General features: G+C 42.3%; 2 protein-coding genes across 2 annotated transcripts in view; both read left to right on the forward strand.

The window, feature by feature from the left end:
• Positions 1-3,229: 3,229 nt before the first annotated feature.
• On the forward strand, positions 3,230-5,622 carry ZNF770 (zinc finger protein 770). Its single transcript, XM_053475178.1, has one exon. It carries the CDS (start codon positions 3,594-3,596, stop codon positions 5,607-5,609), a length of 2,016 nt encoding a protein of 671 aa, XP_053331153.1. The 5' UTR covers positions 3,230-3,593; the 3' UTR covers positions 5,610-5,622.
• A 3,697-nt stretch (positions 5,623-9,319) lies between these two features.
• Positions 9,320-16,211, forward strand: part of AQR (aquarius intron-binding spliceosomal factor) — a 28,029-nt gene continuing 21,137 nt past the window's right edge. The window contains exons 1-8 of the mRNA XM_053475143.1: positions 9,320-9,483; positions 10,798-10,854; positions 11,415-11,455; positions 12,189-12,224; positions 14,342-14,462; positions 14,584-14,727; positions 15,024-15,092; positions 15,697-15,797. Coding sequence (XP_053331118.1) covers positions 9,397-9,483; positions 10,798-10,854; positions 11,415-11,455; positions 12,189-12,224; positions 14,342-14,462; positions 14,584-14,727; positions 15,024-15,092; positions 15,697-15,797 — 656 coding nt within the window. The 5' untranslated portion in view covers positions 9,320-9,396. The remainder of the gene's footprint in view (positions 9,484-10,797; positions 10,855-11,414; positions 11,456-12,188; positions 12,225-14,341; positions 14,463-14,583; positions 14,728-15,023; positions 15,093-15,696; positions 15,798-16,211) is intronic.

Below are 16,211 nucleotides of genomic sequence, written 5' to 3' on the forward strand. Positions count from 1 at the left end.
GTCTAAACCTTGGCAACAAAAGTGAGTACACCCCTAAGTGGAAACCATACACCGCATCAAATAGGTCTGCATGGCTGTCGTCCCAGATTATGCACAAGGAATCCCAAAAAAAAGTTTGCTGAAGATAAGCAGACACGGATTACTGGAACCATGTCCTGTGGTCCGATGAGACCAAGATAAACTTACTGGGTTCAGATGGTGTCAAGCGTGTGTGGAGGCAGCCAGATGAGGAGTGCAAAGACAAGTGTGTCTTGCCTACAGTCAAGCATGGTAGTGGGAGTGTCATGGTCTGGGCCTGCATGAGTGCTGGCGGCACTGGGGAGCAACAGTTCATTGAGGGAACCATGAATGCCAACATATACTGTGACATACTGAAGCAGAGCATGATCCCCTCCCTTCGGAGACTGGGCCGCAAGGCAGTATTCCAACATGATAACGACCCAAAACACACCCCCAACATGACCACTGCCTTGCTAAGGAAGTTGAGGGCAAAGGTGATGGACTGGCCAAACCTAAACCCTATTGAGCATCTGTGGGGCATCCTCAAACGGAAGCTGGGGAAGCGCAAGGTCTCCCAATGGTGGCCACGCAAATTGACATTTTGGGGCCAATTTGGACATTTCCACTTAGGGGTGTACTCACTTTTGTTACCACAGTTTAGACATTAATGGCTGTGTGTTGAGTTATTGTGAGGGGACGATAAATTTACACTGTTATACAGTCTGTACACTCACTACTTTACACTGTAGCAGAAGGTTATTTCTTCAGTGTTGTCACATGAAAAGATATAATAAAATATTTACAAAAATGTGAGGGTGTACTCACTTTTGTGAGATACTGTACATATGATAGGAATATTCAGGCAATGCTATGATGCTGACATTTGGGTACGGTATGTATTGTACTGATAACTGCTATGTGTTTTGTGCTGTCCAATGGCACCCCTTAGTGGTCATATAGATAAACCTCTCTTCCTGGAAGACGTTAGCTAGCATTGTGTTATGCATCATAGAATGCCGTCCAATTATTAAACTCAATGATTGCACCGTAGCAACCAATCCCTTTACCACCTTAAAGCAAATGCTCTTTACGCATTTCTTTATATAGTTGCAATTTTGAAGAATAAATAAAGCCATCTTTTTCCCTGACCCAAGGCAGACTGACTCAATGTGGAGGATATACTAAGTCTTCTTAGTTACTCCTTCCCACCATGTCTCTAGGCAGTGATGTGTCTCGGTCTAGGGAGGCAGGTCTAAGGGGACAGTGATCAAGCTCCAGTTGTCCTGCTGCGCAATGGTCTGGTTACAAGCAAACCTGGGAACTCTCCGGGTTTGACCCGGAGATTGTTGGGTGAAGCACCGCTTCTCTGGGTCACGGGAGCCGGGTCTCACACTGACGTCAGTGGGAACTCCCACCAACGTCACGGGACCGCTCGCTGACGTCAGTGGGCAGTCCTGGCCGCGTCCCGCAAGGGAAGGCTCCGAGTAGCCGGAGCCTAGAAGTTCCCAGGTATGATTACAAGGGAGATCTTTGATCTCCCTAACTAGCCTATTTCTGCAATGGAGGCCACACCGGCTCAGCACAGCTTCCGTAGACTTAATTAAAAGCCGATTTGTGCTTTTAAGATATGGCACAAAGACACCCACCATGGAGGCAAATGGGGCTGCTGCCCTACAGTGGACCTATAGGTAATCACATCACTGAAGTGTGGACTCTCACTGAGGGAGCCATTGAAGAAGCCCGTTGCATAATATAGAGCAGGGAACAGGTTGCTGTCCGAGACTCGGATGCTGATCCTCACCTTGCTTAGACCACTTATCGTTGACAGTCCGAAGGAGAATAACTGGTACCTTCAGCCCTTGGACCATAGTGATTTCCCTTTTCACTAATCTTCCTCCATCCCCAGGTGTCATTCTTAAAAATAATAGCACTTTTTTGCTCTCCTAGAACTAATAATGTTTTCGCTGTTATCATGATCACTGTTTCACATCCATTTATGAATTATTGTTGGCGCTTTGCGGAGATACAGTACAATACTTACAAACCATACCCTATAATAAATCAATAAATCCTGATATTAAAGTTAAGTCCTAAAAGTCCTTTGAATAAATACAGGTGATAAAAACACATGGGCCACAGTCAGTGACATTATTACATTGTCTTCTCTCTACCGGCCAAAAGGCTAAAGGTAAAAAAACATGGTGGCTGAAGGGTCCAGGTCCACTCGTGCATCAGCAACATCTATGTGAAGTTATAAGTGTACCACCATATCACAAAAGTGGTGGTGGGGGTTCAGAAGCACCTTGGGCTTCAAGCTGCCTCTGTGTTGAGGCCATTGGATCAAACTTTCGTCCTCTCGCAGGTGCTCAGTGGTGGTCTGGCCCTGGGGGGGCCCAGGTCGGTCCAAAATTCTGTGCAAGGGGACTTTCTCTTCTCGCCCAGGGGCAGTAGGGACCTTAATTTAGTAGTACCAAGAATCTCGACTATGGTACATGCAACTTACTCCTTTTTCAAGAGGTTTGCGTATTATACCCAAGTAAAGGGTTTTTGACATAAGCTGCATGATCGCCCCCCTTCAATGTCGATAACCCCTTCAATATCGATTGCGGTAACACTATAATACCTGAAACTCAAAGATGCTTCCAGGTCAGTTGCAGTCGGTTACGCTCTGCATCAGAGGACCCATCAGTGAGATCTGATCACTGATTTTTTTATTTTACAATATCTATTTTATTCTTAACAGCTTTTAACCTAATAAATTATCTGATGAATGAATAACGACTGTTTAGGTCACTGATCATCGATCGGTCTCACAGAGCGTCAGTCGGGGGCCTAATCTGGGGGTGCATATTATACAAAAAACAACATTTTCTTTTCTAGAAAACACAGGTGTGTATTATATCCAAGATTTTACGGCATTTGCTATCGATAGTAGCTTCAGACCAACACGATTCCAAGTGCACAAATCATTTTAATTAAACTGGTATCTATATAGCATATACAGACTCTTTGGATGTCATGCGTACATAAAGACCCCTTGTCCTTTTTTGGACTCTTTAGAGGTTATGTGCCTGTTGGCATAGCAACCAGTGGACAGTGCAGAAACAATGCTAAAGATGCGTCTCCAGAAAACTCCCATATCAAAGATGGCTGCCACTGCTTCAGTCCCTTTTTATGATTTCATCAGGCAGGGAGTTTGACACATCCCAGCTAGTGGCACATGACTTCCGGGTGCAGATTATGGCTGCATAGCTGCTGTCCTCATCTTACCCTGAGGGGAAGCAATAACAGATAAGAAAGATTCCTGACAGGGCTGTGAACAACAGGATGAGGCACAGTGGGCTTTCAGAGAGAGAATCCAGAATAGTAATGGAAGCAACTGCTTCAAGTAAGACAAAGGAAGAAGACCTTAAGAGTGCAAGCACAGCAGCAGACATGAAATACTTTCTTTTAAGAACCTTTGGGATGGAAGAGGACAGAATGATTTAAAGATGAGCCGAGGGACACCATCATTCTTCTCCAGTGGGACCTCAGGCTTTGCCTGCAACACTAGCTTCTAGTTCTGGTTTCCTTGTGACTCGTGCAAAGAAAAAATGTTGAAAACCCAGCAGGGCAAACATCTTACGATATCACCTAGGAGGAGGTCATATCGCTGTGATGTTTGCCCCAAACAGTTTGAAACCCCTTCTAAGCTTGCAAGACATCACCTCACCCACACTGGCCAAAAGCCCTTCGAGTGCCAGGAATGCAGCAAGTCTTTTCGGCAGCTTGTCCACCTAGAGAGACACATGATCACACACGTGTTGCCTTTCCGGTGTAACGTTTGTCACCGTCACTTTAAAAACCCAGAAACATTTTCAAAGCACCAGCAACTTCATAATGAGACCCCCGCTAGTCAAGTGAGGCCGGTGAGGAAGACATCTGCTGCTCGTATGAGAAAATGTAGGGCTGCCCCTGCTTATTCTGGATGCCGTAAGACTTTCACTCCTGAAGAAAAAACACTGCCTTATCATTGTGAATCTGAACACGTTACTATCAGCAAAAAAATTGAAGATCGGAAATGTGAGAGGTGTCACAAAGTGTTTCCATCTTGTTCGAAGTTGGAGAGGCATCTGCTTGTTCACACTGGACAGAAACCCTTTGCGTGTGCTGTTTGCAGCAAATCGTTTAGACAGAAGACTCACCTAAAGATCCACCAACTCACACACATTCAGGAGAAGCCTTTCCAGTGTAGCTATTGCTTTAAATGCTTTAAGACACCAGAGAAACTCCTCAAGCATGAAGATGTCCACACTCGACAACCGCAAGTTCCTGATATGTTAGTGAAAGTTAAAGACTTTGGGATGGCAACTTCCAGAGAGAAGGAAGAGTCTGGCGAAATCTTCTCTAGTCTGAATGTGATCCCTTCTCAATGTCCCTCTTGTGAACAGTGGTTTGAGACGCAACAAATTCTGGAAATGCATATTTGTTTCGTAAAAGAAGATAGGAATGCAATCAATTGTCGAAGAAGGACTTTAAACAGAGAAGGAGCTGGAAGACAAAAGAAAAGATTTGGAGAGCTACTTGACACGGATAAGAATATATTACCAGAATCCAACAAATTAGGGCATTTTCATAAAAAGGATCACATGGAAAGAGCAGAAAATCTGGAGAATGGCGATCTTGTGTGTCAAGAACTAGATGGTTCCTTAAATGCGTTTAAACTACATCCTGCACCAACAGGGAAGGAGCAGGGTATGGAACCTGCTGAAATGCTCCTTCAGAGACACTTTCAACAAGATTTAAATAAAGAGTTAGAATTCCACTTCCGGGGATTTTTGGGGAATCAAGCTGCCCAGACCAGTGCTGGAGTTTTCAGTATTTCAGACCAGGATGAGCATGGGATTGGTGGTGACACACTCTACCGTTTTCTTTGCGGTGCCCAAGGCGTTCTGCTCCAGAGGCCCAATGTCAGTAAGTGTGATCGGTGCGAGAAAGTGTTCCCATCCTTGTCCAAGTTGCGTAGACATTACCTTATCCACACTGGACAAAAGCCCTTTGCGTGTGCTGAGTGTGGGAAAAAATTCCGTCAGTCTGCCCATCTTAAAAGACACCAGGTAACGCACACACCAAAAATACAACTTCACAAGCCACAGGGCACACTTGGAGATGTGTCTCGGGTATTAAGACAACATCGAGAACACAATGGCTTTCAGTTCTCGCGGGTTTATTCTTTAAACGCTCTAGATAATGTCCAAGGCTTTGGTCAAATGAAGCCCTGTGCTGCCCCAGAAATTGAGGTGAAAATAGAATCCACTGATGTCTCTTCAGAGATCCCAAAGTCTCAACGAGCGATTTGCAAGAAGCGTAGGACAACGGTGCCAAAGGACTACGTTGCAAGCTCACGCCCCGAGCGTCCGTGGAGGCGGACAATCAGAAACAAGGGTTTCAAAAAGACCTACGTGTGTAGTGTGTGCACTAAAAACTTCCTGTCCCCTTCTAAGCTTGAGAGACATTATCTCATGCATGCTGACCAGAGACCCTTTGAGTGTTTCCAGTGTGGCAAAACCTTCCGTCAGGACCCCCACCTGAAACGGCACCAGCTCACACACATTCGGCTTAAGGACTAAGTGTTTTGCATGTTTTTTTAGTCCTTACCAGAACTTTTATGAAAGTTATTGTGTATTCTTTTTATAGTTTGTGATGTTCATTGTATGTTAAGTAAAACATTCCTAACACCCGTACCCTCTGACAGAAGATGATTCTGAGGAAAGCTCTTAAATCGTTTACATCTCAGCACTCAGGTCAAGAGTAATTACAAAAATGTTTTTGTTTGTATGTTTTTATGGTTACGTTTTTTGAATTATTATATCAAATTACTTATTGGGGCTTTGTAGGAGAGTTGGAACATTTTAAGTCAATGATCTTGCTACATTTTATGAAGGGCAAACCCCAGCGAGCTTCTCTTTACAAGGACTTACTTATTGAACTATACATCATGTAGGGTCAGAACAGATCTCCTAGGAGGTCCTGGGTGGACTTTCCAAGGCGAAATTTTCAACGCGCCATTCTTAGTGAATAGATCATGTTGCTCAAATTACTTTTTCTGATTTTTGTTTTTTTTCACCCGCTCATATATGTTGACTAGACTAGATAACACAGACCTCTTTCTACATTTCAGCTGCATCCCCTCCTTTCGTTCATCCTAAGGCCATGGGGCGCCTTGGCAAAATCCTTACATACATGAGGCCCCTCCAAACAGACACTCAACTCATGTACACCCACATGGCTCATACATGTACGTGTTATATTTTTAAATTCAGTAAGGCTCACATTCTATAGGGTAACCACATCGGCTATGTTGTCCAGGCCATGCATAATTATCACATATCTCAAGATTGTAAGCTTGCGTGTGGGACCCTCTTCCCCTAATGTATCGCTTTGTCTTAGTCTGTCAATTCTAGTGTCGTCATCCCCCTTGAATATATGTATTGTATCAAGCGCTGCGTAAACTGTTGGCGCTATATAAATAAAAGATAATTATTATAATAATAATAAGTGCTGCCCCGCGCAGTGCGTGGGGTGTATAACTAACGGGTTCCCTCTCGTGAGTTTATATGTCACACATACTGCACAGAGCAGGACTTTACCCTAGTCAGAGATTTGTGAAGAATACGTGTGTCCTAGAAAATAAATAAATAGGTCACCTGACCACCAGCTATTATATCCCATTTCTGCAGCACCAAAATATGTAATTCTGCGCCAAGATTCATGTTACACCGTGACTTCAGTTCAGTCTAGTTATTTACTTTTTATTAAATTATATTAAAAATGCAGTGGTTGAGGACTGCATGATGGGTGAAATATCCCCGCATATATGTTTATGGCTTCTTTATGGCTCACTTTGTAACACTTTCCACCGTATACCGAACGTTAATGTGTCAGCAGCGTGATGTAGATTATTTCAAATTTCCTAAATCCCCCGGACTCCTATTGAGTTCCAAAGAAACGATCCAAGACGTCAAAGCCAGATTTTAACAAATAAAGCTCAATATGTAGCCAGGGTCATTTCTTTGGGTTTTTTTTGTTGATGATCTCAAATAGAAACCCACGGCTCAGTACCAACATATCAAGATATTTTCTTTATATTCACTGTTATAAAATCAACACAAAGCTCAATGTATGCAGAGATTGACAGACTAATCTGATACTCGAAATATATTTGACCGCCATGGCAGTGTTTTTTTATGTTGTGTATAGACTTCGATTATAAAGGTTTATCACGTCTGTTATTGTTCTGTTGTTTCCCCGTGCTGTGTGTTGAAAAGGCATGCAGGCAAGAAGTTATAATAAATTGAGTTTATTAATCCTGCTGTGCTGACTGTTTCGTCTCTGGTTTTATTATTAGAAGGATTTAGAGCTCACTGGGTGTATTCAGTGGAACATTTTAACTCACTGGTATCATTTGTGCATCCTTAGGGGTATGTGACGTGTGGTGCGCCCTAAGATCGGTCATTGGGAGCAGAAGACGGCAGTTTGGGTATGTGTGTGTGTGTTGAGGAGTGCGTTCCTCGGAGTATAAATGTATAATGAGTCAAGGTGTGTATCCAGGCTAATGAGAGCCTTGTGTAAGAAGGTCTGAGGTGACCCTGAGTAATGATGGAAATCATTATCAAGGGATGCCCAGGACTCTCACGGAGGGGGTCACATAGTAAAATATGCAAAAAGGAATCAAAGACTCTTAAAGATTTCAGATGCAAACTATTTACTACACAATAAAGACCATAACATAGCAAACGTGAGTCGTCACAGGATGCCTGATCTTCAGATTATGTTTTCGTCAGTTGGCTCGTTGAGAGCGCTGATCTCCGGCATCTGACGTTTCTTTCCATATTTATGGAGGACGTCGATAGGGAAGCAGCACAGGAGAAGTCCCAGAAATACACAGACTGCTGCAAGAACGTCGTAGATCACAAAGTAGACGTTATGCTCTCCAGATGTGGGCGCTGCAGTCTTCTCCTGCGTCAGGTTGCTGTCGCCTTCAATCCGTTTAGCTGGAAGAGGAGCAGCGCTGAGTTCGGTCACCAGCAAGAATAAGAAGAAAATGATCAGCCTCATCTTTCTTCTTAAATGCTTCTTCAACAAGTGCCCGGAGTCTATACTGTGCACGGTTTTGTCTCTCAATGCTTCTTTAACAAGTAGCCAGAGTCTATACTATACACAGCTTCGTCTTCAATGTTTTTCCAACAAGTGGCGTGAGCCTGTACCGTGCAGTTACTAGCCTTGCCTTTATTACATCACTGGGCCGTGATATCACAACTACAGAATGATTGCAGCTGACGTGAAGCACACCTTTTTTTTTGTTTATTTTTTCATACAAGAAAGAGTATTGAAATACAGAACTTTGTCTTACATTATTTGACAAATGTGTTGTACATATGAACAAAACCAAATGATTTACATCATTGACAACGTCATCCCTGTAGTTCAGATCCATTTCATGTTATTTTAATGGATTTGAGATGTAATAGATTTTAAGATTTGTGACCCCAAACTTTGCAAACGAAGGCTGGTACAGCATGACTCCTATCATTATATAGTGATCCAGGCACATAGAAACATAGAAAGTGACGGCAGATAAGAACCAGTAGGCCCATCCAGTCTGCCCAACCTCTGAGTACTTTCCTTTAGTACCTGGCCTTATCCAATATATAGCTTGGCCTTATGCCTATCCCATGCTTTCAGATGGATGCATATCAATTAGTCCATTACATTCGCTCTCATTGTGTTATTGTAACCTAATCCCCCTAGCTTCTAATCATACAGCCTTTTGATTAAAAATAGAACGACTCTGTCTCAATGATCTCAGTCTGACTAATGAAAGTCTATGGAAGAAAGTGTTTCCTTGCACAAGCAGGACTTCATTGGCATTGCTGTACAGAATCAGCTCAATGTGGGGATTGCGCAGAGAAAACCGCCCAAAATATCACGACTGACAGCAATGGCGGCCTCCAGGTCTGTAGATATAGGCAGTTTATTGGAATAAAATGAAATTATTACATGCCGGGCTATAGGCTGAAAAATATTTCTGTTTATGGGACTTCCCCTTAAATGCTGTTTCTGTGGCGCTAAGCACAGGGTACCCGAATGTCTGCCCCGGAACCTGCATTATTTATCAGTTTAGCTAACGGGTGTTTTTTCCGAAGCCCTGCGTTGGCTTTCCGCCTCAATAACCCTTCGCACGGCAGCCTTCTCGGCTGCAGTAGGCGGCGCTGCTTATATTGCAGAACGTGTCGCTTTGCTTTGCTCGTCACGTCCCCTTTCGTCACGCTGTGTCAGTCCTTCCGGTTCAGGAGTTGTGGCTGCGTTTTTTACTCTTTCAGACCCGTGCGCGTCCCGGTTTCCCGGTGTGTAACCATGGAAACCCGACCCGCCGGACAGCCGACAGCCCGGAAAATGGCTACCCCGACGGTAACCCAGATGAACGCGGAGTTTGTCACTCAGGTGAGACTGCTGTTATTCCATGTGCCGCTGCCTCTGTTTGAATAATGGGCTCCCTTCCCCCTGTGGATATTAAACTCCATGCCGGCTCTTCCAGCTGCAGCCCGACAGTATGTAGGCTCTATATAGCGTTAAGTTACAATAGATTGCTTTGTATAGCGCTATCACATGCCGTAGCGCTGTACACTGCAATTGGCACCAGTTTGAGTTGAATATATATATCGTAAAGCTACTCACTCTGGGCCAAGTGATAAATTCGAGGCGGTTACCATGGTTACGGTTTCTGCTGATTTCCCCCGCACATCCTTATATTCGAGGGACAGTGACCTAATTGAGAGGTGAATTTTGGGGTGTTTTAGCACTTTACGTTATGTTCACAAACATTATATATATTGACATTAGTTTACCCCGAAAAGGGGGAACTGGAATAATCACACTGACTGTAGATAAAAATATTGTACCGCGCTATGGAGTATGAAGGCGCTATAATATAAAACAATAATGACATGGCTGCGCTTTTAAGATATGGAATGGGCAGTCTGGGGTCAACTTGGACTTGCCTTTGAAATATAAATTCAGAAGCGTCAAAATATTATATAGTCTTCTTTTGCCGTTGGTTAAAATCTGAATTGGGGATACCATCTTATCAATAATATAGATAGTAATAATAAAAAATGTTTCCCCATAATCCTAGGAGTTTAGGGTTCTTTTTTTTTTTACACTTCGTGTAAAACTTACTAAAACAATACATCAAGGCAGCGAGTGTTATCGGTGTATGTGAAGTAGATACAGAAGGGGTTTTCAGCTGGCAATGCCAGGGGGCACAGTGGCATCTCTGGGAGGGTATAAGGCATATCAGAGTGCAGAGTGGCATATCAGGGGGGTATAAGGCATATCGGGGGTATAAGGTATATCACGGGGGCAGGTTGGCATATAGTGGGCATAAGGCATATCTGGGGGTAGATTTGCATAACCAGGGGGGGGCAGGTTGGCAAATAAAAGAGGGAAAAAAACGAGAAATACAGTTTTCTCAATCATAGTTTTTATGAAATTTGGAAAAAAATAGTTAACTTGTAAATCAGATCAGAAGTATTTCAGATAAGGGATCATTTGGGATAACGCCCGTGTGCCGGTATGCTGGGATATATCATTCCTTAGTTATTATTCTTAAGTTCAGTTATCTGAAGACGGCTGCACTTTTCCTTTTAAAGGTGACCCGCGCCGGGCAGGGAGTGTTAAATGCTTTTTTTTGTGTTTTCATCTAAACTAAATGAGAAATGGAATATAAACCCAATATTCTGCCCTTATTCCATCCAGCTGGCAAAAACTTACTGGGCTCCACACTCAAAGAAGAAGCAACCCTTTGATTATAAGGTAAGTCAACATTATTTTCAAGTACAAACCTCTTGGAAGGGAGAACGCAGTGTTTTACATTATAATCGTACGTATTATGTATGGATAATATGTTCTGGCAGCTGCCATTTGTATGCGTTCTAGCGCTATTCTCTACCCGACTAACGCTGTGACTCCTTATCATACTGGCTTGTGGAACGGCATATAAACCACCAAGCCTGATGATCCGACTAATGAAAGCAGTGTGCAAGCAGGGCTTCATTAGCAATGCCATAAATAATCGTCTCAATGTAGTTCCTAAACTGGGAAGATCATCCAAATTATCTGACAATACAATGGCGGCCTCCTGGACTGCAGACAACAAACTTAGCGAAGAATAAAATAAAGTTTTTGTCAATTAAAAATTGTAACCGTGTTATCTGTGTCCAGCGATCAGGTTTTGTCCCACAGGGTATAACCAGTGGTGAGTAAGAATGGCAGAGCCATTAATGATATAAAATATTTATTCATTCCCTGAATGGAGAATTATTATCTAGACTTCACCATCATACCAAGGGTTTTTCTTTTTTTTCTTTCAATAGGTAATAGAAGATATATACGTGAAGGAAATTGTAAAATCAAGGTAAGTTCTGCTCATATAACATGCGGATGTGTAGTATTTAGAGCAGTCTTTGGCGTCAGTGAGACGTATTTAGGATCCACACATACCGAATTTACTCGATTATAAGACGACACCCAAAATTTGAATATTAATTTAGGGGGAAAAGCCCGAATATAAGACTACCCTATAGGAAAAAGTTTTACTAGTAAATATTAATTCACATGTAAACATTTTGTTTCATATTTAATAAAAACTATGTTTGAGAAAAATTACTTTCCTTTTAAATGCCACTCTGCCCCCAGATATGCCTTATACCCCCTTATATGCCACTCTGCCCCCCAGATATGCCTTATACCCAATTATATGCCACTCTGCCCCCCAGATATGCCTTTTATCCCCTTATATGCCACTCTGCCCCCCAGATATGCCTTATACCCCCTTATATGCCACTCTGCCCCCCAGATATGCCTTTTATCCCCTTATATGCCACTCTGCCCCCCAGATATGCCTTATACCCCCTTATATGCCACTCTGCCCCCAGATATGCCTTTTATCCCCCTATGTACCACTCTGCCCCCCTGATATGCCTTACATCCCCCTAAGTGCCACTCTGCCCCCAGATATGCTTCATTGTGTCTTTTCATACGTTGAATGTTTCTTTCATGTATCCCTTTGCACATATATGATGCGCATGTTTTTTTGTAATTTGTTTTTTAATAATCTCTCCTAATGAAAGTTTAATTCTTTGTTGTAGGTTTGCCATCAGGAAGATAATGCTCTTGGAATTCAGGTGAGTTTGTAGTGCACCAACCCCCAGCCCCCCCCAGCATTTTTGTACTATACCCCTTATTAAAGATCTTGTTGAATTGAGATATTACACAAAGGAATCAAACAAAGACTCTTAAAGATTTCAGATACAAACTATTTACTACACAATAAAGGCCGTAACATAGCAAACGTGAGTCGTCACAGGATGCCCGATCTTCAGATTATGTTTTCGTCAGTTGGCTCGTTGTTGAGAGCGCTGATCTCCGGCATCTGACGTTTCTTTCCATATTTATGGAGGACGTCGATAGGGAAGCAGCACAGGAGAAGTCCCAGAAATACACAGACTGCTGCAAGAACGTCGTAGATCACAAAGTAGGCGTTATGCTCTCCAGATGTGGGCGCTGCAGTCTTCTCCTGCGTCAGGTTGCTGTCTCCTTCAATCCGTTTAGCTGGAAGAGGAGCAGCGCTGAGTTCGGTCACCAGCAAGAATAAGAAGAAAATGATCAGCCTCATCTTTCTTCTTCAATGCTTCTTCAACAAGTGCCCGGAGTCTATACTGTGCACGGTTTTGTCTCTCAATGCTTCTTTAATAAGTAGCCAGAGTCTATACTATACACAGCTTCGTCTTCAATGTTTTTCCAACAAGTGGCGTGAGCCTGTACCGTGCAGTTACTAGCCTTGCCTTTATTACATCACTGGGCCGTGATGTCACAACTACAGGGCTGTTGCAGCAGGAGTTTTTTTTTTTTTGAATGCGAAGAGTATTGAATTACAGAACTTTATTGTCATCGTGTGTTGTACATCTGAACAAAACAAATCCCCCCCCCTCCATGGTGAGACTTGTGATATGTGCAAATATCACTTGTGTTACTCGTCTTTATCGCTCTTCTTCTTATTCAAACCAAAGAATTGCTGTTACTTTCATAACGGCCTCCCTTCAAAAAATTAATCAACAAACCATTGAAATTATATTTGTTTTGCTAGTTTTTTTGGGTTAGTTTTGCTAGTTTTTTCGGTTAGTTGAAACGGATTGAAGGCGACATCAATCTGACGCCGGAGAAGACTGCGATCTCCATAGAGTTGAAATGTTGACCACCACCTTTTGTGTGTCACAAACTAATGATTTTTTTTTTGTTTTGTTTTATGCAAACCTGTTTTGCCATTTTTTTTGTATCTGTGACACATTACCAGATCAGTGTTCAGTGCAAGAAAACAAATATATATAAATATGTGTGTGTGTGTGTGTGTGTGTGTTTGTATGTGTGTATGTATATATATATATATATATATATATATATATATATATATATAAATAAATGTGTGTGAGTGTATATGTAATATATTTTATATTGCTTATTATAATATATATATATATATATATACACACACACACACACACACACACACACACACACACACATGTATACATACACACTACTCATTTTTTCATGTTGGACAAATACATCACGCAAGGTCAGACAAAGGAGCTTATGGATACATAAATAGCTTTGTCTTTATCTCTAGACTCTTCCTGGATTTCAGGAAATGTTGCGTAGTGAAAGGGATGGATCACTTTCCGTCGAAAGCTTTCTATGTGAAAGACATCGCCCTCTTGGGAATCCTTTAGCTGTTGCCCCCTGTGCGTTGCAATCGCGCAGAAGTTCTTACCCAATCAGCAGAAAACCGATCTTGCACACACAGATACTTTTGCTTCATTAGGTTTTCATGTGAAATTTTTTTGGGGGGTGTATCTACTAACCTGGGACTTTGCAGGAGCATTCAGCGTTCCTAAGCATTATAACTAAAGTGAGCTTCTCTTGCGAGGAGGGTCAGCGGAGGTTTGTGAAGTACACAGTTATAGAGAGATTCCTTGAAAGTAAAACTAAATTTTAACTAATGTTACTGTACATATACTATACAATACATCAATGTTACTATACATTATGCTGAGACAATTCACCCCTCTTGCCTGAGGAACATATTAAAATCTTAGACTGTTTTTGGTTTAAAAATAAATATATAATATTTTTGTAAACAACGTTTACACAATGGTGCTTTATTTATTTATATTATATATATATATAAATATATATATATATATATATATACTAAAGTGTTGATCTGATTTGTTTGTTTCAGCCAGTACCTGGAGAACTATCTGTGGCTGAATTACACGCCAGAAGTTTCTAGCAAAGCCTACGTAATGTCCATCTGCTGCATGGTGAACGAGAAGTTCCGCGAGAATGTGCCTGCCTGGGAGGTAACCTCTCTCCTGCTTATTGCTATCATTAGAATAATTTGATTGTTCCTTTGGGTAACTTTGTGGTTTGTGAGTCAGATTCCCTTCCTAGGGGTTCATTAAACTCTTTATTTGTTTCCAGACTTTCAAGAGGAAGCCTCAACACTTTCCTTCGTTCTTCAAGAGTATTATGGAAGCATCGGTAGCTGATGAGGCGGAAAGTGAATACTCCTTACACGAGCGTACAATCTTGCTTCTTTTCCTGGATCACTGCTTCAACAGCTTGGTAAGCGTTTCCCGCGGTCTCTCCGTCTTGTGAAAGGGAACCTTTGCCCGCAAATCTGACATCTTGGTAGAGACTTGGTGCCCACCACATGTTAGAGACTTGGTGCCCCCCACATGGTAGAAACATGACGCTACATCTGGTTTAAAACAATCCAATGCACAACATGTTAGGATATCCACCATTCTACATCCTACTGTGCAGGGCTCGATTGCCTACAAAAGAAACAGAATGCTCCTCTTCTCAGCCTAATATATGTACGAAGTAAACACGACATTTTTCTATCCTCCTTCTGGCAGGAAGTTGATTTAATCCGTGGACAAGTTCAGCAGCTGATATCTTTACCCATGTGGACCTGCCTGCAAAACGTAAGCTTGCCGCTCGTTCTAAATGCACTTAATATTGTTAGTGAATCCGTGTAGCGGCTGTGAAAGATCTCATTGCATTTCCTGTGTATTATTTACTCCCCAGATATGAACTTATGTGACAAACTATCAGAGACTCCATAGGCTGTTATGTTCTCTCTGCCTCTCTACCCGCAGAGGTAGTCCGTTTATTTAATGAGGCCTTTATAGCAAGGTTCTTATCACTTCTGTTGTAGTGTACTTCTAGTTGTAAGAGCCCCATCTACGCGGCTGGAGAAAATGAAGTATGATTTGCAAAGCTAGGAAGCTGCTTGTAAAACTACAATATAGGTCTAGATGGCTTGTTGATAGACAGGACTTTTTCACTTATTGAATGCTTCAGAATTGTGGTGCCAACATTGAACCTAGACGCTTGTTCACAAAAGAATCGGTTGCAGTGAGAAGACACATTTCATCTTATTGCCTTTCTTGCAGGGAAAATTAGCCAGGCTTACCTTTTCCCAGTTTGTAATCTCTGCGCAAACGATCTAGAGCTCATGGAAAAGTGAATATTTCCCCTTATTTTCTCAAAAAACAAGTTCATTTACCCAGCCCGCTTCTCTTGTAGCATCGTCTAGAGCAGGAGCTGAAGAAGATGCAGAAGCTGAGGAAGTTTTGGAATCTCATAAAGAAAACCGATGAGAAGATGGATTCCCAGGCACGGGCACAGTATGTAGCCATGAACGTTTCTCCCATTATCGCACACCTCTTCTTTTTTGGCAGGGAATTGGCATGTGGGATTCCCCCCCCCCAATTGTGATTCACAAACAGTGGGGGGTTTTGATTTCAAATTCCTGGGGGGCTCTCTGTACCAAAATTAGGGAGGGCTACCTAAATGGTGAGTGGTCTGCAGGATAAAATTTAGGAGGGGAGGGTCTCAATATGTACACCCTGGAGGAAAGAAGAGGGAGAGATGATACGATATAAACATTTAAATGCATGAAGGGATTTAACAAAGTACGGGGAGAAAGTCTATTTCAAAGGAGGGGAAATATCAGAACAGAAAAGGTCCCAATCTAAAACGAGAGGGTGAGAGGCTTTGATGTATTACAAGGAAGTTTTACTTCGGGGAACGGATAGAAG

This window comes from Spea bombifrons, chromosome 9 (genome assembly GCF_027358695.1).
Source record: "Spea bombifrons isolate aSpeBom1 chromosome 9, aSpeBom1.2.pri, whole genome shotgun sequence".
Classification (NCBI taxonomy): domain Eukaryota; kingdom Metazoa; phylum Chordata; class Amphibia; order Anura; family Pelobatidae; genus Spea; species Spea bombifrons.